This window comes from Palaemon carinicauda, chromosome 2 (assembly GCF_036898095.1).
Source record: "Palaemon carinicauda isolate YSFRI2023 chromosome 2, ASM3689809v2, whole genome shotgun sequence".
NCBI classification, from domain to species: Eukaryota; Metazoa; Arthropoda; class Malacostraca; order Decapoda; family Palaemonidae; genus Palaemon; species Palaemon carinicauda.
Genome location: NC_090726.1, coordinates 185,064,517 through 185,089,719, shown reverse-complemented (window position 1 = coordinate 185,089,719; position 25,203 = coordinate 185,064,517). Strand labels below are relative to the sequence as shown.

Sequence of the window (25,203 nt, the reverse complement as noted above, 5' to 3'; positions counted from 1 at the left end):
GCCGTTGTCTTCAAGTAGTGCCTCAGACACCTCACTGGACATAGCAGCAGCTGGTCTGGGTCGCTTGTTACAGAACGGAGACTCGCGATCCTGAAAGTCGAAGCGAGGATCCGGCACTCCAGGATTCTGAGTCTTGGCAACAAACTCAGGGACGAACCTGAACGTTACCTCCCCCCATCCCCTTGAATGGGCGATGTCGTACGAGAGACCATGAAGTTCACTAACCCGCTTGGCCGAAGCCAAAGCGAGTAGGAAATCCATCTTCCAAGACAGGTGGCGATCGGAGGCCTGGCGTAATGGTTCGAAGGGAGGTCTCTTAAGAGACCTGAGGACTCGAACCACGTTCCAAGGAGGAGGTCTCACTTCCGACTGGGGGCAGGTAAGCTCATAGCTACGTATGAGTAAAGAGAGTTCTAGCGATGAAGAAATATCCACGCCCTTCAGCCTGAAGGCCAAGCTTAAGGCTGAGTGATAGCCTTTCACTGCCGAGACAGAGAGGCGCATTTCTTCCCGCAGATAAACGAGGAAGTTCGTTATTGCTGGAATAGTGGCATCGAGTGGAGAGATACCCCTCCCACGACACCAACCACAAAAGACTCTCCACTTTGCTTGGTAGACTCCCTCAGAGGACCTTCGCAGGTGCCGAGACATTCTCTCCGCAACCTGTTGCGAAAAGCCTCTCTCCGCGAGGAGACGCTGGATAGTCTCCAGGCGTGAAGCCGAAGCGAGGCTATGGCCTTGTGAGGAACGCCGGAGTGGGGTTGTCTGAGAAGCTCGTGTCATGGAGGAAGTTCCCTAGGGAGCTCCGTCAGGAGCTGCAGAAGATCCGGGAACCATTCCGCGTGATGCCATAGCGGAGCTACCAGAGTCATCGAACAGTTGACCGATAGTCTGGTCCTGTTGAGCACCCTTCTCATCAGACAGAACGGTGGGAAGGCGTACACGTCGATGTTGTCCCACCGTTGCTGGAAAGCATCTTGCCAGAGTGCCTTGGGGTCCGGGACTGGGGAGCAGTACAGGGGCAGCTTGAAGTTCAAAGCTGTCGCGAACAAGTCCACAGTCGGGGAACCCCACAAAGTCAGGACTTTGTTGACTATCTGAGGATCCAAAGACCACTCGGTACTCACTATCTGCGAGGCCCTGCTCAGACTGTTGGCGAGCACATTCCTCTTGCCAGGAATGAAGCGAGCTGATAGTGTTATCGAGTGGGTTTCGGTCCACCTCAGAGTCTCTACTGCAAGATGGGATGGCTACTGTGAAAAAGTGCCTCCCTGCTTGTTGATATCACCACCATGGAGTGACCTGCCAGGGACCGTTGGAACTGCTGAAGAGCCAGAAAGATGGCCTTCAATTCTAGCAGGTTGATGTGTAGGCACTTTTCTGATTCTGACCAAAGGCCTGAGGCCCTCTGGTTCAGAACGTGCGCCCCCCACCCTTCTTTTGACGCGTCCGAAAACAGAGTCAATTCCGGGGGGAGGACGAGAAGACTTACTCCCTTCCGCAGGTTCTCGTCGACCAGCCACCATCGCAAGTCCGTCTGTTCCAAAGACCCCATTGGGATCAGAATGTCCGGAGAATCGGATCCTTGATTCCACCGGGACTTGAGCCGCCACTGTAGGGATCTCATCCTGAGGCGGCTGTTTGGAACCAGACGAGCCAGGGAGGATAGGTGACCTAAGAGACGTAACCACGACTGGGCGGGGAGCTCTTCTCGCCTGAGGAAGGGCTCCGCCACCCTCCTCAGCCTTGCTATCCGGTCGTCTGATGGAAAGGCTTTGTGGAGATTGGTGTCTATCAGCATGCCTAGATAAACCAGTCGTTGGGACGGCTGCAGAGAGGACTTCTCGAGGTTTACCACGATCCCAAGATCCTGGCAAAGATCCATAAACCTGTCTCGGTGCCGAAGAAGGGTCGACTCCGAGTCAGCTAGGATCAGCCAATCGTCCAGATAACGAAGGAGACGAATGCCATTCCTGTGCGCCCAAGATGAAATCAGGTTGAACACTCTGGTGAACACCCGAGGAGCTGTGGAGAGACCGAAACACAGCACCTTGAACTGGTAGATCTTGTCGTCTAGGCAAAATCTCAGGTACTTCCTGGAAGACGGATGGATTGGGATCTGGAAGTACGCGTCCTTTAGATCCAGTGTACACATGAAGTCTTGTGGTCTCACCACAAGTCTGACCGTGTCTGCTGTCTCCATGTTGAACCGGGTTTGCTTGACAAACCCGTTCAGAGCTGAGAAGTCGATGACAGGTTTCCAGCCACCAGAAGCCTTCTTTACAAGAAAGAGTCGACTGAAGAAGCCTGGGGAGCCGTCGATGACCTCCTGGAGAGCACCCTTCTTGAGCATGGTCCCGACTTCGGCCCGAAGGGTCAGCCCCTTTGCCGATCCCGTGGCATAGGAGCTCAACAACACTGGATTCGCTGTCAGGGGAGGTTGAGATGTTGTGAACGGGACGCGATAGCCTTGGCCAATCACTGAGACCGTCCAAGCATCGGCCCCGTGTTGCTGCCACCTGCGGACGCAACGCTGAAGGCATACCCCCACAGGTGGACACGCAGGGGGACTGCCACCCCTAGGGCTTGCGGCCGCGGCCGCCACCCCTAGGAGTCTTGCCTCCCCTGGAGGACTTACCGCCCCTCTTGACCTTGGCTGGAAAGGGCTGGGGCTTAGACACCACTTTCTTAACTGCCGGTGCCTGTTTCGGAGCCTTACGAGGCTGCTGCTGGTGTTGCGGCGGAGCTGGAGGCTTATAGGGCCGAGCTGTAAGGGCCCTATGAAGGAGGGAGTCCGTGCTGGATTTCCTCCACCTCTCAGCCGTTCGCTCCATGTCCTGAGGCTCAAACAGGTTCTCCCCCAGAAGGGAAGCATGTCGAAGCCTACACACATCCACGGCGGGGACCTTCGGATGGAATCTCTCGGCCACAGAATCGCGCCTCTTCAACACCGAGTTGGCCCACAGGGTGGTAACCTGGTGCGCCAAAAACTCGATGGAGCGGGTGCCCGAGATTAAGAAGGTCTCCAGGGCCTTCCTATTGGTCTCCTTGGACAAGTCCTCCGAGCGCAATAGGATGCCCAGAGTTCCTAGCCAAAATTCCAGCCACGAAGTGGCCTGCATGGCACACTTAGCGACCTTTTCGTGGCTAAGGATCTCTGCCGCCGAGAACGACACCTGCCGGGCAGAGAACTTCTCAAAGGGAACTCCCTTCGCCAGCTCCTCCACGGAGTGATGGAGAGGAAGAGCGAGGCTGGCCTCACCCAAGATCTCGAAATACCTCCTCTGCTGAAGACGAGGAGGAGGGATGAGCTTGTTCCCGGTAGAGGAACTACTGGAGGCGGCAAGAATTGCGAGCTGAGCGTTGGCCCTAGCTCTGGCACTCTTCAGACCCTGAGACCAGGGCAGAGCTGCACTGGACTTAGGGGCCTTCCGAATGTCAAACACTTCATCTAAAATAGTGTCTTTGCCTTCACGGGGGGCGATCACGGGGTCCATAAGCCCGTTAAGTTGCCTTATCAGGCTCAGAACCTGCCAGAAGGCATGTTCGGATTCCTGCTGATCTCCTTGCGGAGTGGCAGCCAAGTCTCCTGTCCCAGGAATCTCTTCCTGGGGTGAAGCGTGGATGTTCCCCCGGAGAGCCGCGGGTTCCTGGCGAATCCTCAAAGATGATTTCGGGACGGTCTTGGAGTCCTTGGATTCCCTCCTGGGAGGGATACAGGATCCCAACAAAGAGGTTCGAGGAGCCCCTTCCTCACGAGACGACTCTCCTCCATGAAACGAAGTCTCCCCCCTTGGTGCCGAGGGGAAGACTACTGCTTCACTGGACTCACCCGAGGACGGAAAGGCCTCGTCCACACGAGGAGAAAGCACTCGAGCAGGAGAAGGGGCCTTCGCGACAGACCTCTTGGGAACCAACTTCGCCCTGGGGGAAGTCACCACGAAGTCCACTCCTCTCTTTCTCTTCAGCGTAGGAGAGGCAGCCGTTGGTTTGTTGCCCTGATCGGCGAGTGCTGGTTTCATAACCCTCACTAACGCCCGCATCAGAGGACCAAACCAAGTCTGTTGCTCCACGGACACAGAGTCCGAAATCCTCGCTGGAGGGAAAGGGATCGGGCGATCCTTTGGAGTGGACACCACAGTACCTGCCTGAAAAGAAGGGGGGGGAAGAATGATGCACTAACCTCTCCGCAGTGTCTTCCTTGTCCTGCACTACAGTCCTGCGTTTGGGTGGAGGCGATCCAGAGCGCTGTCTAGGAACACACGTTCCTGCTGCTACCACCGGCTGCGAAATTCGCCGCGAACGATGGTCGCGCGAGGGTGAACGGTCGGTCGGTCGGGCGGGCGGGCGGGCGGGCGGGCGGGCGGGCGATCGCGCGGGCGCGCAGGCGGACGATCGCGCGGGCGCGCAGGCGGACGATCGCGCGGGCGCGCAGGCGGACGATCGCGCGGGCGCGCAGGCGGACGATCGCGCGGGCGCGCAGGCGGATGATCGCGCGGGCGCGCAGGCGAGCGGGCGAATGATCGCGCTGACAAACAGGCGATACTAGAATCGCCTGTGAACGCTGGCGAGCAGGTGATCGCTGGCGAGTAAGGGGGTGACGCGTGAGATCCTGTGAAGGAACAGGTGGCGCGGCGCGTTCACGAACAGGAAGATCGTAGGCACGTGGGCGAACATGTGCTTTTGAAACACGCGCTGGAGAACGCGGACGATGTTGCGTAAACACAGGATGAGGATCGCGAGAGAGCTCAGGAGACTGATGGCACACAGGGTGACCAACAGGGACTGCAGGATGGTCAGAGACCACAGGAGAGCGCTGGCGATCAGGAGGGCAATCATCCTCAGAAGAGCGCTGACGCTCAGAAGAGCGCTGACGAGCAGGAGAGCGCCTGTGCGCTAACACTGCAGAAGGGCGAGCAGAAGAATGCTGGCGCGCTAAGCGCTCTTCAGGAACCACAGGATGTAGGATGTCCTCAGGAGACCGCTGACGAGGAGGGCGAACATCAGGAGAGCGCCGGCGAACAGGTGAGCGCTGACGAGCAGGAGAGCATTAACGAGGAGGAGAGCGCTGACGAGCAGGAGAGCGCCTGTGCGCTAACTCTGCACGTGAAAGGGAAGAATCCCTTTGCCCCGAAGGGACCGTTGCCCGTCGGGTGACGAGTTCCCCAGAAGGTGAAGTTCTAGCAGGAGTTGGAGAACGGTCTGCAAAGAGGTCCAAAGGAGCAGGAGCTGTAGGCTGAGTACGACGAGGAGAGTCCCCTTCGGAGGAAGAAGATCCAAAAAGGCGCCTCTTAACCCCCTTATAAGGGGAAGGGAGGCCCTTGCGACGCAGCGGACGGTGAGCCTTACGGCGAAGGCGGCCACGGGGAAGATCATCAGGACCATCAGTCCTCCGAAGGGGAGTCTCAGTCAAGGCACTTCCCTTAGAGGGAAGCTGAACAGCAGAAGAGCCCGTAGGACTCACTTCCCCCTTCGAAGGATGTACAGAAGGGGGAGGAGAGCCGTCAGCACCATCATCCTCAACTGCACCTGTAGAGGATTGCCCAGCCCCGTCGGAGGCCTCTGCCACCACGACGTCGACGATAGACAGAGGGTCTACCTCTGCTACCGCCGGCGACTGCTTAACGGCGGCCCCCAACTAGACAAGGTCAATCAAGGCGACCCTGGAGGGCAAGCCCTGAAGCCTCAGGGAAGGCCAAATCTGTAAGAGATCATCATTAGACAATGAATTATCAACAACCTCCCCCGGAGGAGGAGGGGGAACCGCCCCGCTATGGGAGGCGACGCCCTCTCCCCCCACCCAAGGTTGGGAAACAGAACTAGGGCCTGCGCTACCACTCTGCCGACTCTCCTTAGGAGCCGGACGAGGGGGAGCTTCGGAGGAGGGTTTGGGCGGCGAAAGAAGTCCCGAGAACCTTCCTCCTTCAAGGCAACCCCCGAAGGAGAACGGTCTCTCTTGGACTTCTTCTTAGCCGGCGGCCAAACCTCTCCCACTGGGAGGCAGACCACTCCCTACACTCACTACACGTTTTCCTGGTCACACTGTCGGCCCCGACACTGAAGGCAAAGGGTGTGAGGATCCGTCTCCAAAGCCGACATAAAGGTCCCACAAGGGCGGCCGGCAACACCAGGGCATGTACGCATAGTAAAGATAATAATAATAATTGGTAGTCAACTTCAAACACACACACAAGCTGTAGTAAAGAAAAAGCAGAAAAAAGATTAAAGGCTGTTAACGAGGACGATGGACAGACACGTCTGTGCATCGCCGATCCAAAAGTGAAGTGAAGCAAGTCACCGGTGTGTGGGGGGGGAGGGGTAGCAAGCTACCCTTCCCCTACCCCAGCTAACTAGCGTGGGGGTAATTAACCCTCGTTAAAACTATTGGCTCGTCATTTCAGCTGCGCTAAAAGGTAAACCCAATGTAAATAGCGTGGTTTGTATTTCGGTTACGGAACAAATGACAAATTCATAGATAATTTGTATTTTTCTTAACTATACAAACCTTAGCTATTTAATCGGGGTATTACTTTCGGCGTAGCTGAAATGACGAGCCATTAATTTTTAACGACGGTTAACTACCCACACCGCTAGTTAGCGAGGGTAGAAAGAGTAGCTTGCTACTGCTCCCCCTCACACACCTGTGATTGAGCTCACTTTGCTTGGAGGTAGGACTTCAAGAGGGATAGGGCTGGCAGGCAAGTTTGGTTAAATAGCTAAGTTTTGTATAGTTAAGAAAAATACAAACTATCTACGAATTTGTCATTTGTTCCGTAACTGGAATACAAACCACGCTATTTAATAGGGGTGACTCATCCATTAAGAAGGGTGGACGTCCTAGCCAGTCTGGCTTTTTGGCTTTGCCCGGAGGCTCCTTATCTCAGTGTGTTAGCACTCAAGAAATAAGGAGTCCCTGCACCTCGCTAAAACCTTGCTACGTAAGGTCTGCGGTCTATGCAAGCTATGTGTGAAGGTATGTAGAAGTGTGACTCGTCCTAGAAAGATGTTCCGAAGTTCTTTAGATGGAAAACTGTGCACTAGGACTTTCCCAATACACCTCGTCAGGGTATGGGGACGGAACAGTATTAATCTTAATACTAGGTACACAAGGAAACATGGTTTACCTGCAGTGGTTTGAGGTCAGCTATGCAGAGAACCCTGGATGCTGCTTTCCCCAAGAGAGGGGATGATGAAGAAAAGAATAAGGGCCAGTCAAACCTTTTCATCCATGCAGACTAAAACCGGGTAACAATGCCCTCAACCTTCTGCTACTTGTCCAATACAGTAAGGAGCTTGAGGTTTTAAACCAGCTGTTGTGCAGCCACCACAGGACCGATAGAAAACGTATCGAGTCTCCTGTGGGTCACGTCTTGCAGGTAGTGGGATGTGAACGTGTTTTGACGTTTCCACACCTCAGCTTGAAGAACCTGCGTCACTGAATAATTTCTTTTGAAGGCCAGGGACATAGCTATGCCCCTGACATCATGTGCTCTAGGGCGATGTGACGGAGGAGGGTCTGGATTCAGTGCAAGATCAATGACCCTGCGAATCCATGCTGAGATGGTGTTCTTGGTGACCATCCTCTTAGTCCTTCCTGTGCTGACGAATAGTACTGGCACACGTGGACGGGCTGCAGCTGTTCTCTTGAGATACAGCCTCAAGCTCCTTACTAGGCATAGTAAGAGATGGTCTGGGTCATCTGTTACAGTACGGAGACTAGAAATCCGGAAGGAGTCGAATCGAGGATCTGCTACTCCCGGGTTCTGAGTCTTAGCAATAAACTCAGGGACGAAGCTGAACGTTATCTCTCCCCATCCCCTTGAATGGGCGATATCATATGAGAGACCATGAAGTTCGCCGATTCGCTTGGCCGAGGCCAAAGCTAGCAGGAACACAGTCTTCCAAGTTAGGTGGCGATCTTTTGCCTGGCATAATGGTTCATAGGGAAGTCTCTTAAGAGACCTGAGAACTCGAACCACGTTCCATGGGGGAGGTGTCACTTCTGACTGGGGGCAGGTAAGTTCATAACCCCGTATGAGTAGAGAAAGTTCTAGCGATGAAGAAATGTCCATTCCTTTCAGTCTGAAGGCGAGGCTTAAGGCTGAGCGATACCCTTTCACTGCCGAGACTGATAGACGCATTTCTTCATGCAAATACACGAGGAACTCCGCTATTGCTGGAATAGTGGCATCGAGTGGAGTGATATCATTTCCACGACACCAACCACAGAAGACTTTCCACTTTGCCTGGTAGACTGCTGCAGATGATTTCCGCAGATGTCCAGACATCCTAATCGCAACTTACTGCGAAAATCCTCTCTGAGAGGAGATGCTGGATAATCTCCAGGTGTGAAGTCGTAGCAAAGCTATGGCTCTGTGGAAGATGTTGGCGTGTGGTTGTTTGAGTAGATTGTGTCGTGGAGGGAGTTCTCTTGGTGGCTCCATTAGGAGTTGCAGAAGGTCCGGGAACCATTCTGCGTGATACCATAGCAGAGCTATGAGGGTCATTGAAAGATTGACCGATATTCTGGTCTTGTTGAGTACCCTCCTCATCAGACAAAAGGGGGAAAGGCATAAACATCGATGTTGTCTCACCATTGTTGGAAAGCATCTTGCCAAAGAGCCTTAGGGTCTGGGACTGGGGAACAGTACAGCGGGAGCCTGAAATTCAAGGCCGTTGCGAAGAGATCCACAGTCGGAGAACCCAACAAAGTCAGGACTTTGTTGGCAACTAGATGATCCAAAGACCACTCGGTACTCACTATCTGAGATGCTCTGCTCAGGTTGTCGGCGAGCACATTCCTTTTGCCTGGAATGAAGCGCGCCGACAGTGGTATCGAGTGGATTTCGGCCCATCTCAGTATCTCTACTGCTAGATGCGATAGTTGCTGCGAAAAAGTACCTCCTTGTTTGATGATGTAGGCCACTACTGTGGTGTTGTTGCTCATCACCACCACAGAGTGACTTGCCAGGTCCTGCTGGAGCTGTTGAAGGGCCAGAAAGACGGCCTTCATCTCTAGGAGTTTTATATGGATGTACTTTTCTGACTCTGACCAGAGGCCTGAGGTCGTGTGGTGCAGCACGTGTGCCCCAAACTCTTTTTTTGAAGCGTCTGAAAACAGCATCAAATCCGTCTGTCACCCACCACTGGAGGTCTGTCAGTTCCGCAGGTCCCAAGGGGATCTGGATGTACGGGAAGTCAAATGCTTGATTCCACCGGGACTTGAGTCGCCACTAGAGGGATCTTGTCCTGAGGCGACCATTGGGAACTAGACGGGCCAGCAATGAAAGGTGACCGAGGAGACGTAGCCACAATTGGGCTGGAAGTTCTTCTCGTCTTAGAAAAGGTCTTGCGACCTTTCTCAGCCGTGCTATCCTGTCGTCTGATGAGAAGGCTCATCACCACCACAGAGTGACTTGCCAGGTACTGTTGGAACTGTTGAAGGGTCAGAAAGACGGCCTTCATCTCTAGGAGATTTATGTGGAGGTACTTTTCTGACTGTGACCAGAGGCCTGAGGTCGTATGGTGCAGCACGTGGGCCCCCAACCCTTTTTTTTTGAAGCATCTGAAAACAACATCAAATCAGGGGGGAGGATGAGAAGATCCACTCCCTTCCGTAGATTCTTGTCTGTCACCCACCACTGGAGGTCTGTCAGTTTCGCAGGTCCCATGGGGATCTGGATGTCCGGGGAGTCGTATGCTTGATTCCACCAGGACTTGAGTCGCCACTGAAGGGATCTCATCCTGAGGCAACCATTGGGAACTAGACGAGCCAGCGATGAAAGGTGACCGAGGAGACGTAGCCATGATTGGGCTGGAAGTTCTTCTCGTCAGAGAAAAGGTCTTGCGACCTTTCTCAGCCTTGCTATCCTGTCGTCTGATGGGAAGGCTTTGTGGAGAATGATGTCTATAATCATGTCTAAGTATACCAGTCTTGAGTGGGAAGCAGAGAGGACTTCTCGAGATTTACCATGATCCCCAGATCCTGGCAAAGTCTCAGAACTTTGTTTCGGTGAAGAAGGGTTGACACCGAGTCTGCTAGGATTAGCCAGTCGTTCAGATAACGGAGGAGACGGATGCCAATCCTGTGTGCCTAAGATGATACTAGGGTGAACACTGTTGACACCGAGTCTGCTAGGATTAGCCAGTCGTCCACATAACGGAGGAGACGGATGCAAATCCTGTGTGCCTAAGATGATACTAGGGTGAACACTCTGGTGAAAACTTGTGGTACTGTGAAAAGACCGAAGCAAAGCACCTTGAACTGGTATATTCTGTTGTCCAGGCTGAATCTTAAGTACTTCCTTGAAGACGGATGGACTGGGATCTGGAAGTACGCGTCCTTTAGGTCCAGTGTGCACACGAAGTCTTGCGGTCATACTGCTAGTCTGACCGTGTCTGCCGTCTCCATGCTGAACGGAGTTTGTTTGACAAACTTGTTCAAAGCTGAGAAGTCGATGACTGGTCTCCAGCCTCCAGACGCCTTCTTTACAAGAAAGAGTTGACTGAAGAATCCTGGGGATCTGACGAGGACCTCTTGGAGAGCGCCCTTCTTCAACAAGGCCCCTTGCCGATCCCATGGGAAGGGAGTTCAATGACACTCGATTCCTGGTCAGGGAAGGTAGAGATGTTATGAACGGGACGCGATATCCTAGACTGACCACGGAGATTGTCCAGGAATCGGCCCCGAGTTCCTTCCACCGTTTGCGCAACTCTGTAGGCATCCCCCCACTGGTGGAAATGCAGGGGGACTGCCTATCCTAGCGTTTGCAACCTCGGCTACTCCCTCTAGGATTTGTGCCTCCCCTGGAGGACTTTTTGCCTTTCCTGTCTTTGACAAGAAAGGGCTTAGACACCGTTGTCTTCACTGCTGTTGTCGTCGTAGTGGTCTTGGTTGGACGGGACTGCTGTGGTGCTGGAGGTTTATAGGGCTTAGATGTTAAAGCCCTATGGAGGAGGGAGTCTTGATGGGACTTCCTCCACCTCTCAGCGGCATGTTCCACATCCTTAGGATCGAACAGAAGAGACCCCTCTATGGAGGAATGTCTGAGCCTATTGATCTCGGCGCTAGGGACCTTCTGGTGGAATCTCTCAGCTACTGCATCCCGACATTTCAGGATGGTCTTTGCCCACAAGTTCAAGACTTGGTGGGCAAGAAACTTGATCGTGCGAGTACCTGAGAGAAGGAAGGTTTCCATAGCTTTCCTGGTATGTTCCTTGGAGAAATCCTCAGATCATATTAGGATACCTAAGGTCCGCAACCAGATATCAAGCCACAAAGTAGCTTGCCTAGCACACTTCGTGACCTTCTCCTGGTTGAGGATCTCTGCGGCCAAAAACGAGACCTGCCGGTTGGAGAGTCTCTCAAGAGGGACTCCCCTGGTTAGCTCTTCTAGCGAGTGGTGAAGCGGAAGAGCTGAACAAGGCTCCTCTAGGATCTCGAAATACCTCCTCTGTTGTACGCGAGGAGGTGGAAGGAGCTTGTTCGTGGTACCGGAATGGTTGGAGGAGGACATCTCGGAGAGCTGCTGGGCGATCTTGACACTGGTACTCTTTACCCCATGAGACCAAGCCAGGGCTGCACTGATCTTAGAGGGTTTTTGAGTACCAAAGACGCAGTCTAGGACCGTGTCTTTGCCCTCTCGAGGGGGGATCTCCGAGTCGGAAAACCCGTTGAGAACCCTCATTAGAGTCAGAACCTGCCAAAATGCGTGTTCTGACTCCTGCTGGTCTCCTCCTGTTGTCTGTTGTAGGACTTGCTGCGAAGTCTCCTTATATCCCCAAAGGCTCTTCTTGGGGAGAGTTGCGGACATTTCCTGAGTGGCTGGCTGGCTCCATCCTAGCCCTAGTGGAGAACTTTGGCAATGTTTTGGAGTCTTTAGATTTCTTCTGGGGAAGGATGTAAGACTCCAACATTGATGAGTGTTGCATGTCCTTCTATTCCCGGACTGTGAGGAACTCTCGGCGTGAAGAGAGGTTTCCTCCATTGGTGCAATGGGGAAAATCTCTCTTTGCATGGTTCCCTTGGTGACGGGAGATCTTCGTCCGAAAGGGACGGAGAGTTAGTACAAGAAATGAAATGAGGAACTTGCCTTGATGGTCTGAGTGGAGTTAGTTTCGCCCTTGGAGAAGTGCCCGCGTCCACAACTCCTCTTTTCCTCTTCAAAGGGGTAGAGGAAGCCATGGTTCCATGTCCTAGAACAGAGAAGACAGGCTTGAAAGCCTGGGTTACGGCTCTGATCAGGGCACTGAACCTGGGCTGTTGGCTGACAGACGCACTGTCAGATATACCCCTTGAAGGGAAAGGGACTGAAGGTTCCCTGGAAGGAGTTACTGGAATGGGGGGGTTTGCCTTAGGAACTAGCTTTGGGATCCTGAACCTCTCTGCATGTTTCCCTTCTCCCACAATGCGTGGTGGCATGCGCTTGCAGGGGGGGGAATGAGGCGATGGCGACCTTGCTGGACGTCGTTCCTTTTGGTGCGCATGCTTGCGTGTGGGAGAATATTGGCACCCGCGCGAGGGCGAGTAGTGGTGGTGCCCGCGCGAGGGCGAGTAGTGGTGGTGCCCGCGCGAGGGCGAGTAGTGGTGGTGCCCGCGCGAGGGCGAGTAGTGGTGGTGCCCGCGCGAGGGCGAGTAGTGGTAGTGGTAGTGGTAGTGGTAGTGGTAGTGGTGGTGGTGGTGGTGGTGGTGGTGGTGGTGGTGGTGGTGGTGGTGGTGCCCGCGCGAGGGCGAGTAGTGGTGGTGGTGGTGGTGGTGGTGGTGCCCGCGCGAGGGCGAGTAGTGGTAGTGGTGGTGGTGGTGCCCGCGCGAGGGCGAGTAGTGGTGGTGGTGGTGGTGGTGGTGGTGGTGCCCGCGCGAGGGCGAGTAGTGGTAGTGGTGGTGGTGGTGCCCGCGCGAGGGCGAGTAGTGGTGGTGGTGGTGGTGGTGGTGGTGGTGGTGGTGGTGGTGGTGGTGGTGGTGGTGGTGGTGGTGCCCGCGCGAGGGCGAGTAGTGGTGGTGGTGGTGCCCGCGCGAGGGCGAGTAGTAGTGGTGGTGGTGGTGGTGGTGGTGGTGGTGGTGGTGGTGGTGGTGGTGGTGGTGCCCGCGCGAGGGCGAGTAGTAGTGGTGGTGGTGGTGGTGGTGGTGGTGGTGGTGGTGGTGGTGCCCGCGCGAGGGCGAGTAGTGGTGCCCGCGCGAGGGCGAGTAGTGGTGGTGCCCGCGCGAGGGCGAGTAGTGGTGCCCGCGCGAGGGCGAGTAGTGGTGATGCCCGCGCGAGGGCGAGTAGTGGTGGTGGTGGTGCCCGCGCGAGGGCGAGTAGTGGTGGTGGTGGTGGTGGTGGTGGTGGTGGTGGTGGTGCCCGCGCGAGGGCGAGTAGTGGTGGTGGTGGTGGTGGTGCCCGCGCGAGGGCGAGTAGTGGTGGTGGTGGTGGTGGTGGTGGTGGTGGTGCCCGCGCGAGGGCGAGTAGTGGTGGTGGTGGTGCCCGCGCGAGGGCGAGTAGTGGTGGTGGTGGTGCCCGCGCGAGGGCGAGTAGTGGTGGTGGTGGTGCCCGCGCGAGGGCGAGTAGTGGTGGTGGTGGTGCCCGCGCGAGGGCGAGTAGTGGTGGTGGTGGTGGTGGTGGTGGTGGTGGTGGTGCCCGCGCGAGGGCGAGTGGTGGTGGTGGTGGTGGTGGTGGTGGTGGTGCCCGCGCGAGGGCGAGTAGTGGTGGTGGTGGTGGTGGTGCCCGTGCGAGGGCGAGGGCGAGTAGTGGTGGTGGTGGTGGTGGTGGTGCCCGCGCGAGGGCGAGTAGTGGTGGTGGTGGTGGTGGTGCCCGCGCGAGGGCGAGTAGTAGTGGTGGTGGTGGTGGTGGTGCCCGCGCGAGGGCGAGTAGTGGTGGTGGTGGTGGTGCCCGCGCGAGGGCGAGTAGTGGTGGTGGTGGTGGTGCCCGCGCGAGGGCGAGTAGTGGTGGTGGTGCCCGCGCGAGGGCGAGTAGTGGTGCCCGCGAGAGGGCGAGTAATGGAGGTGCCCGCGCGAGGGCGAGTAGTGGTGGTGCCCGCGAGAGGGCGAGTAATGGAGTTGCCGCGCGAGGGCGAGTAGTGGTGGTGCCCGCGCGAGGGCGAGTAGCGGTGGTGCCCGCGCGAGGGCGAGTAGCGGTGGTGCCCGCGCGAGGGCGAGTAATGGTGGTGCCCGCGCGAGGGCGAGTAGTGGTGGTGCCCGCGCGAGGGCGAGTAGTGGTGGTGCCCGCGCGAGGGCGAGTAGTGGTGGTGCCCGCGCGAGGGCGAGTAATGGTGGTGCCCACGCGAGGGCGAGTAATGGTGGTGCCCGCGCGAGGGAGAGTGTTAGCGCGCGTCTGTCGAAGAATTAGGGCGCGCTTGCAGAAGAATGTCTCCGAACGCGCCGGCGCACAGTAAAATTATGATGGGCGCGCGGGAGCGCAAGAGAAAGAGGGCGCGCGTATCTCTATGTGCGCGCAGGTAAAAGTTGGCGCGCAGGTGAGGGCAATAGGGTTGTTGCCTCACCTACGAACTTGCGTGCTAGAGAGTGATGGCGCTCAGGAAAGCGTGATGTGGGGCGCACATGTTGGCGTGCGGGAGAACGTTGGCACGCAAGTAACGCAGGTGAGTGCTGGAGCGCAGGTGGGCACTGGTGCGTAGGAGATCGTTGGCGCGTGTGTGCATGTGGGCGCACATGGCGCTTGGGAGATCTCTGGTCTAGTAGGAGCATGTTGGTGTGTAAGCGCGTGAGGCTGCTGCCCTGCGTAAGGGCGAGCAGATGGGTGGTGCGCCGCAGTGTTGGGTCCTGACGAGTTGCTAGTGAGCGCTGGTCAGGTTGCGTGGGCGCGTGATGCGCGGTACGTTGGCGCGCGATAGCGCACTTATGTGGAGCCTTGCTAGGCCCATGCAGGAACGGCGCTGGAAGGTCGGCAGGTCTGTCGGGTGGATGGTCGACGTGTCCTTTAAAAGGAGGACCATCCACCGAAAGAGATCGCAAACGATCTGCAGAGAGGTCCAGTACCGAAGTCACAAGACTGGTTGCAGGTACAGTGATGGACGATCGGTCTAGAGGCTCCTCTGCGGGGGACTGCATAGACGACGTTGAACCAAAGTGGCGCCTCCTCACCGCAGGTGAAGGAAGGCCTCTAAGGTGAAGAAGAAGGCGAGCCTTCCGACGGATGAGCCCTCTGGGGGCCGTTGGATCAGCAAGCTGACCGTCAGCAGTCCTCCGAAGAGGAGTCTCTGTAAGTCAACTCCCCCGGGGGAGAGAAACACTAGCAGGCGAGACTGATGATGAACTTAGTTTCCTCCTCGGAGGATGGTCAGGAATGGGGGAAAATAAGCCGTCAGCTACCGTAGATCTGGAGTGGCAGAGGAGATGGGTGACGCCGCATGAGACACCTCTGGCACAATAACGTCGACAAGTGTCAGGGGATCTACCTCTGACGGTGATGACAACTGCTTGACAGAAGCACCCATGCTGATGTAATCAAGCAAAATCTCCTTGGAGAGTGAACCCGTGAGCCCCAAAGGAGGACCAAATCTGGAAAACAGAGGTTAGTAACAAGGCCTCCCGGGGGGGGGGGGGGTGCTGCTGCTTCGCTAGGGGAAGCAACGTCATCTCTCGAGACCCAGAGTTGGACAGAAATAATTCGGTCTACGCTACTACTCGACGGTCTCTCGAAAGAGACCGACCGAGTAGGAGCTCCGGAGGAGGTTTGGGCGACGGAAAAAGAGGCCTTGGGTTTTTCTTCCTTTGAAGCAACCTTCGAAGGAGAAACATCCCGCTTGGACCTCTCCTTCCGCCGACGCGAAAACCTCTCCCACTGAGAGGAAGACCACTCCCTACACTCACTACCCTTGTTGACACTACCACACCATTGGCCTCTGCAAGAAGGACGAAGAGCGTGAGGATCGGTCTCGAACGCCGACATGAATGTTCCACAGGGGCCGTCGGGAAGACCAGGGCAGGTGTGCATGGTCGCAGAAGCCAACTTCACGTATACAGTCTAAGAGAAAAGAAAAGAACAAAATGCATTAATGGCTGTCAATTGTCAGCGAGGATGAGAGCGGCAACGTCCGTTCACCATCCGAGCCGAAAGCAAAGTGAGCTCAATCACAGGTGAGTGAGGGGGAGCGGTAGCAAGCTACCCTCCATACATCCCCGCTAACTAGCGGCGTGGGTAGTAAACCCTCGTTAAAAATTAATGGCTCGTCATTTCAGCTACGCCGAAAGTAATATCCCTATTAAATAGAGTGGTTTGTATTCCAGTTACGGAACAAATAATCAATTCAAAATAGCATTTTGAGCTTAAATTTACCAAAATTCAATAAAAACATTTTGAGTCAAGACTATCGTACAGACAGAGAACTTGTTTTAAATATCCCAATGAGAGAGAGAGAGAGAGAGAGAGAGAGATTCAACTTACTTGTCTATCACGCCTTAGGTAAAAATGATGCAGTCCCAGCCATCCTCCAAAAAGCCAAGCAAGGTATGCAACACATAGGCTCTTTTCCATTTCTCTTCTTGGCCTATAGAAAAAAAAATACAATATTAAGGAATGGCTGTGCTCCAACTGTCTCAAATCATGAACATGAAATTGTGAAAAATATTAAAATTGTAAAAAATAGAGAACCGTCAATATACAACTGCATATCCTACAATTTACAGCTCCAATTACACACTCAACAGCAAATAAACAACAATCATCCTCTCTGGTCAGGTATGCTTCAGGGAGCATCTGCACAACCAGAGGTAGCTCAAGACATTCACTGGGAAGTCTGGACTTTATAAAATATAAGATGAATTTGAAGGGAAAGACTTCCTGTAAACTGATGGGTTTGTACTGAAAAAATTTGTTCAATTTTCCTTAATTATTAATTTGTTTTACATAACTTCATCAGTTTTCACTTAGCTGAATAGGTATTTAAAAAGAAGACTACTATTGTCAATATCAAAATAAAACATGATGTTGGGATATGCAATCTTCTGTATGTGAATGATTAGGAAAACATCTTGGTACTAAAAAAGATTACCTAACTGGACCGGAATCTTGAGCAGTAGTAGGTTAATCATTTGAGAAATACGTGCTAATCAAAATAGAATAAAACTACATTAAATCTACTGGCTAGGAATAGCAGTCTGTTGTCAAAATGTACTTTCTTGAAGTAATGGAATACAGGTATGGGTTATGAGAATGAAGGATTCATCCTATCTTTCAAGAACTGAAGAAACTAGGAACACACCAAACACATGATCACTGGCATACATTACAGTAATTTGTGGAATAAATCTATCAGGAAAAATTAAAAACTTAAAATGAAGATCTCCATAAAGACAAATCAATAAAGAAATAATTTTCAGGGAAGATAGTACAGACATCAAGGTTGTATTATAGGTGTTGAACGAATTATTCCAGCACCATTCATGTGTTTAGGACAGTAGAGAAGAACAAAGAAAACCTTCTGTTTGTCAGTGAGGCAAACCATTCAATCACCGATGTTCCCCCTACCTCAAAATGACAAAATTGTATTATTCCTAACTATACAAACCTTAGCTATTTAATAGGGGTTATTACTTTCGACGTAGCTGAAATGACAACCCATAAGAATTTTAACGAGGGTTTACTACCCCACCACTACTTAGTGGGGGGTAGGGAGGGTAGCCTGCTACCCTCCCCCCTCACACACACCTGTGCTTGAGCTCACTTTCCTTGGAGGTAGGACTTCACGGGGGATAGGGCTGGTGGGGAAGTTTGATTAAATAGCTAGGGTTTGTATAGTTAGGAAAAATAAAAATTACTTACGAATTTGTCATTTGTTCCGTAACTGACATGCAAACCACGATATTGAATAGGGGTGACTCACCCATTAAGAAAGGTGGAAAGTCCCTACCAGTACTGGCTTTTGGCTTTGCCCGGGGACTCAATATTTGAGTGTGTTTGCACTCAGCAATAAGGAGTCACTGCACCTCGCTAGAACCTTGCTACGCAAGGACTGCGGCCTACCCAAGCTGTGTGTGAAGGTAAAATAAAGTGTGACTCATCCTAGGAAGTTGACCTGTAGTCCCTTAGAAGGAAACTTTAGGCTAGGACTCTCCCAATACCACCTCGTCAGGGTATGGGGACGTGACAGTATTATCTTAATACTCGGAACACAAGGAAACATGATTTACCTGCAGTGGTTTGAGGTCAGCTGTGCAGAGAACCCAGGATGCTGCTTTCCCCAAGAGAGGGGAGGATGAAGAAAAGAGTAAGGGCCAGACAAATATTTTCATTCATGCAGACTAAGACCGGGTAACAATGCCCTCAACCTCTGCTACTTGTCCACTAAGGAGCCTGAGGTTTTAAACCAGCTGTTGTGCAGCCACCACAGGGCCAATAGAAAACATATCGAGCCTCCTATGGGTCACGTCGTGCAGGTAATGGGCTGTGAAGGTCGTCTGACGTTTCCACACCCCAGCTTGAAGGACCTGCATCACTGAGAAATTTCTCTTGAAGGCCAGGAACGTAGCTACGCCCGACATCATGTGCTCTAGGGCGATGTGACGGAGGAGGGTCCGGATTCAGGGACAGATGGATCACCCTACGAATCCATGCCAAGATGGTGTTCTTAGTGACCCTTCTCTTAATCCTCCCAGTGCTAACAATGCTTGCATCTGGGGACAGACTGCAGCCGTTCTTCTGAGATATAGCCTCAGACTCCTTACTGGGCACAGTAGGAGAAGGTCTGGGACATCTGTTACAGAACGGAGACTCGAATCCGGAAGGAGTCGAACCGAGCGTCTGGCACCCCCTGATTTTGAGTCTTAGCACCAAACTCAGGGACGAATTTGAACGTTACCTCCCCCCCATACCCTTGCATGGGCGATGTCATATGAGAGACCATGAAGTTCATTGACTCGCTTGGCCGAAGCCAAAGCTAGTATGAACACCGTCTTCCAAGTTAGGTGGCGAACTGAAACCTGGCATAATGGTTCATAGTGAGGTCTCTTAAGAGACCTGAGAACTCGAACCACGTTCCATGGAGGAGGTCTCACATCCGACTGAGGGCAGGTAAGTTCATAACCTCGTATGAGTAGGGAAAGTTCCAGCGAGGAAGAAAAGATCATTCCTTTGAGCCTGAAGGCTAGACTTATTGCTGAGCGATAGCCTTTCACCGCCTAGACTGAAAGGCGCATTTTCTTCCCGCAAATACACAAGGAACTCCGTTATTGCTGGAATAGTGGCATCGAGTGGAGAGATACCCCTTCCACAACACCAACCACAGAGAAGACTTTCCACTTTGCCTGGTAGACAGATGCGGATGATTTTCGCAGATGTCCAGACATCCTAATCGCAACTTGTTGCGAAAAATCCTCTCTCAGCGAGGAGATGCTGGATAGTCACCAGGCGTGAAGTCGTAGCGAAGCTACGGCTTTGTGGAAGATGCTGGTATGTTGTTGTCTGAATAGATCGTGTCGTGGAGGGAATTCTCTCGGAAGTTCCGTTAGGAGTTGCAGAAGGTCTGGAAACCATTCCGCGTGATGCCATAGCGGAGCTATGAAGGTCATTGAAAAATTGACCGATATTCTGGTCTTGTTGAGCACCCTCCTCATCAGACAGAACGGGGGAAAGGCGTACACGTTGATGTTGTCTCACCGTTGTTGGAAGGCATCTTGCCAGAGCGCCTTGGGATCCGTGACTGGAGGGAAGTACAGTGGAATCTTGAAGATCAGTGCTGTCGCGAACAGATCCACAGTCGGGGAACCCCACAAAGTCAGGACTTTGTTGGCTACTAGATGACACAAAGACCACTCGGTACTCACTATCTGAGACGCTCTGCTCAGATTGTCGGCGAGCACATTCCTCGTCTGGAATGAAACGTGCCGATAGTAGAATCGAGCGGACTTCGGTCCATCTCAGTATCTCTACTGCAAGATGGGATAGCTGCTTCGAAAAGGTGCCTCCTTGCTTGTTGATGTAAGCCACTACTGTGGTGTTGTTGCTTATCACCACCACAGAGTGAGCTGCCAGGTATTGATGGAACTGCTGAAGGGCCAACAAAACGGCTGCTAGGATCAGCCAGTCATCCAGATAACGGAGGAGACAGATGCCAATCCTGTGTGCCCACAACAATATTAGGGTGAACACTTCTGGTGAAACCCTGTGGTGCTGTGGAGAGATCGAAACACAGCACCTTGAACTGGTACCCCTTGTGGTCTAGGCTGAATCCCAAGTACTTCCTTGAAGACAGATGGACTGGAATCTGGAAGTGCACGTCCTTCAGATCCAGTATACACATGAAGTCTTGCAGTTTCACTGCAAGTCTGACTGTGTTTGCGGTCTCCATGTTGAACGGAGTTTGCTTTAATTTGGACCTCTGCCCTAAGGGCCCGCCCCCTTGCTGATCCCATGGCAAGGGAGCTAAATGACACCGGATTCGTCCTCAAGGGAGGTAGAGATGTTGTAAACGGGACGCGATACCCCAGACTGATTACCGAAATCGTCCAGGAATCGACCCCGAGTTGCTGCCACCTGTCTGCGCAACCTTGTAGGCATCCCCCCACTGGCTGACATGCAGGGGGACTGCCAATCCTAGCATTTGTGGCCTCGGCTGCTCCCTCTAGGATTCTTCCCTCCCCTGGAGGACTCCTTGCCTTTCTTGTCCTTGACCGGAAAAGGCTTAGACAAGAAGATCGTTGGCGGTTGCGCGCGTTAGAAGGTCATCAGCGCTCGCTCGCGAAAGAAGATCGTCGGCGCTTGCGCGCGTAGGAAGATCGTCGGCGCTTGCGCGCGTAAGAAGATCGTCAGCGCTTGCGTGCGAAAGAAGATCGTCGGCGCTTGCGCGCGTACGAAGATCGTTGGCATAAGAAGATCGTCGGCGCGCTAGGATGAAGGGACAGCTGACAGGACGATCAGGAACTGGGACGATTAACACTGGAAGTTCTGCTTGATACTCCGAGGAAGAGTCTCTATGAGAGACCTCTCCCGCGAACGGGAGATGTGCCCTTCGAAGAAGAGACTAGGAGACACTCGCAGGCTGAAGTACTAGTGAGCGCCTGTGCGCTAACTCAGGAATAGTCCCTGGAACAGTATTTCTCTGGATGGAAGTCTCAGGAACATTAGGCGAGCCCTTGAGCGCAACTGCGCGCGAGCGTGCTGGAAAACGTTGGCGCGCAGGGGATACTTGGCGCTTAAGGGACTTACTCACAGTGTGAGAAAGCCCCTTTTGCCCCGAAGGGACCGGCGCCCGTTGGATAATGGGGTGCGTGGGCGCCCACAGCGTCAACAGCCAGCAACGAAGACGGCAGGTCAGCAGGTCTAGGAGATAATTGAGACAAATAAACGCAAAAGCAACCAAACCCACACGGGAAAGAAGCTTCCGTAATACTACGCAGAGGGAAAGACTTCCGTAATAGTACATAGTAGTAGTAAAAGGTGAACGACCTCGAGTAGAGAGAGAGACCGTAGTCAATCTAAACTCCAGCGATGACGATTCCCCACGGCGGCCGAATATCGGAAGCCGAAGGAACGACCGAAGGACCAAGGGAGAGGCAGCACCCCATGACGTGAAACCGTGGTGGCCTGGCACTACGCCCGTGACGATGTCGTACACTACACACACAGCACAAACACTGAAAAGGAAATTTACTATATTTCTATACACAAATATATACATAAACACAAAGAATGTTTACATATATATTAAATATAAGAAAAAGTAAGTAAAAGACAAAAAGCATTAATGGCTGTCAAAGCGAGGGTGGGAGCAGACATGTCTGCTCATCACCCGAGTCAAAAGCAAAGTGAACTAGTTCACCAGTGTGTGAGGGGGAGGGGTAGCTAGCTACCCCTCCCCTAACCCCTCGCTAACTAGCGAAGGGGTAGTAAACCCTTGTTAAAATTCTAATGGCTCGTCATTTCAGCTACACCGAAAGTAATACCCTATTTAAATAGTGTGGTTTGTATTTCGGTTACGGAACAATATGCTAATCTAACTGTGAGAAGGGAGCCAAAAATTATACACAGGAAAGATTAAATACTCAACTTTCCAGAGGATGAAGATGCTGGAGATTGCATAGTAATAATCCTTGAAATAGTAACAAAACCGAGAGTAGTTGGGAGATACACTGTGCTTAATTCGCTACTACAAAAGGAATAGTTCGGCGGGGAGGGGATCCACCCGGTAATCTTGATAGTGGCTCCCCTTCAATTTCGCCACTCTCCCCCTCAAAGTGAAAACTCTATTTGGGGTGAAGATTGCCATGTGTCGTATCAAGAAATACGTCCCCTGATATTATGCGATATCCTTAAAAGTTCTATTAAGGATACTCGCGCCAGGAGTTAGAATTCTGGAAACCAGTGGTTAATTCTCTGGGAGTATCACTGTAGACAAATATCCCTTAGAAAGGAACCTTCCATCAGGATGACATGGCTGAGCCCAAAAAAGAACAATGATTTGTATTCATATAATAACAAATATGTTTTATCTACACTAATGTTTGTGTTTCAAATGACTGACATTCATTTCCAATAGAAAAAGAAGCAATTACAAATATAAAAGTTCTCTTTCAAAACTAACTACAAGGGGGGGGGGGGGAACTACGTCAGGAACAGTGGTTTTTGTGTTGGGAGAAACATAAAATAAGTGAGCTACGAGCCGCATCTTTTTTTCTAGGATTTCTGGCCGTCTAGGGCAATGTTCATAGATACTAAGAAGTTCAATCAGTGAGAACACAATCCTAAGTGATCTTAAGTAAATGGGGAAGGGGCATATGATTAAGGACACAGCATGCTAGGTTAGGTTAATATAGATTTATGATTTTGGATTATATAGCTAGGGGCTTGGGTCTGTGAATTCATTCATCACCCAACCAAGTGCAACTATGAGAAAACCCAGCTTGCTGGAGCTGGACAGCAAGAAGGAAGCAGGAATGGAGGTAAAGTACTGTAGAAGGATAAAAAGCAAATACAGCTATGGGCCAAAGGAACACTGCAAAGATCCTCAAGAAATGGTTACAGTACATAACCTGAGGTACATTGAAGGCAGTACCGCCTTATGCGGTGGAGTGTGGTAGGTTAGGTTAGGGTATACTGTACAAATGATAATTATAAATGCATGAAATACAAGATAACCACTTGGAATGGTATATATTAATACAAACGCTACCTGCATATGGGACAAAACATTTATTCTTATCTTCCCAATGCTCATCTTGCCAAATCACTTTGTGTAACATTTGTCTCAAACACTTTTAGTTAATTTTCGCTTTCTAGTCTATCTTATCTTGAGACTCAGGCCATTAATGTAATCATTGTTTAAAAAACTAATCAGCGTCTTCTTCATTATTATGACAATTTTAAGGGGCCAATCTTACCTACCTTAATTGTGGCACTGACTTTACTAACTTTCTTCCTTTTTACAGTTCTTTCATTCTCATATTTTGGAGGGATATTTCTCTGACCCAGTAGTAAATATTCCTACATATAAGGTAATTTCCATTAGTTTTAAAGACAGAGCTACTTAAAAGTTGCGTAGTCCCATATTGTTATATGCATGAACTGTGGTAGTTACTGTGTGCTAAGGGGAAGTGCTATAAATAATTTCCTCTATCAAAAACCAAGAAATGGTGCCATTGTTCCTACTGTTTCTGACTACAACGGCACTTTTGTTTTCATAGGAAATATCACACCATAGAAAGTACAGCAGGCCCTTTCATTAATACTTCCTCTACTACAAATAAGACCATCATTCTGTAGTGGATAACCTTGAATTCACCCTTTCAAACAATAAGGTAAGACACTTAAGGTAAGGACACGGCCTCCTGGAGAGGGCAGCGTAGCCTCGCCTCCTAGAGAGGGTGGCAAGGACTCGCCTTCTGGAGAGGCCAGCATAGCCTTACCTCCGGGAGAGGCCAGCATAGCCTTGCCTCGTGGAGAGACCAGCATAGCATTGCCTCCTGGAGAGGGCAGCGTAGCCTCGCCTCCTGGAGAGGGTAGGGTAGCCTTCCCTCCCTAGTAGGGAAGGGCATGGAGTCCTAAGCCAGCATAAGTTGGAAACCTTAGGTTAGGTTTTATCAATGCATCTACGACCTACGTTTTTCCCCTATGAAATATGGTTTATCAAGCATACCACCTCTAAAATTGGGAGCTTTTGTATGTCAGCGGCCAGTTCCACCCTAGTGGATTAAAAATAGACATCAACTTTCCCCCCATAACCTAACCTACAAGCCAAGGCCTTACCTAACCAGAGGGGGGGGGGGGGGGGGGGTTGGGGGGTTGGTGGTGGTGGTTGGCCCCTGCGACCCCCCCCCCCCCCCCCTTACACTGCCGTATTCTAAGTTAGCCGTAATTATGCATGCAGGTGGCCACTATCATTCATACACCCCGAAAATTGCAAATGGAAAATAGATTCCGGAGCCTTTGTGTGTTGTGTCAGCGGCCAGTTTCTCCCGGTATTATTGTAGTGTATTACAGGACAATGTAACCTGGGAAAAAACTACTTTTTCTTATAGAAAAAATTACGCTCTCTTCGAAAATGACACTCGTTCCCGTCCCAAATGAATAGTTTCAGAAATACATATATAAAAATTACGCTCTCTTCGAAAATGACACTCGTTCCCGTCGCAAATGAATGGTTTCAGAAATATGTATATATCTATATCCTACGATAATGGGGGACCCCGAGTGGGAACTCGGGGTTTTAGGTGGGGAAAACATACTGGGGAAACGATATATAAACGTAAAACAAGCCTTTCCTTCTCTATACATCACCTTCTTGGATGTATAATAAGCGGAGGAAAATACAAAACAGTATAGCTGGACAACCTTTGGAGGCGCCGTTGCAAAGGCTATGTCTCATGAAAAAATACAGTAACCAGTGCTGCCAACGTCTGATGTAGATCAAATGTTATCGTAACATGCTAACATTAGCAGTGTTTTTATTTAATTTTTCTCATTCTACTTGCCCGTTATAGACGCTCTTGTTCGTACGTTTGTACATAGCAGGTTTCGTCCTTCTGCGCAAAAACCCCGCCTCCCTGCGCAGACACTTTTCCTCCACCAATAGGATTTCTTCTTCTCTAATCGTGAAATATAAGTATTCGTCTCTCTACCAGCTCTGTTTAAGGCTATTACTTGATTAGTTATGTAATACCCTCGTATACACACAGTGGAACCTCTACACACGAACGTATCTACATCCGAATTTTCCAACATCCAAAGTAAAATTCGAGCAAATTTTTGACTCTACACCCGAATTTTATTTCGACAC

At 51.9% G+C, this 25,203-nt stretch overlaps 1 protein-coding gene across 3 annotated transcripts in view; it reads right to left on the bottom strand.

Annotated features, from left to right (window-relative positions):
- wus (TM2 and DnaJ domain-containing protein wurst) overlaps window positions 1-25,203 on the bottom strand; it is a 138,059-nt gene that overhangs the window by 98,243 nt on the left and 14,613 nt on the right. For all 3 annotated transcript variants that reach the window (XM_068359816.1, XM_068359823.1, XM_068359811.1), the window contains exon 2: window positions 16,380-16,482. In XM_068359816.1, the coding sequence (XP_068215917.1) occupies window positions 16,380-16,482 (103 nt within the window). The remainder of the gene's footprint in view (window positions 1-16,379; window positions 16,483-25,203) is intronic.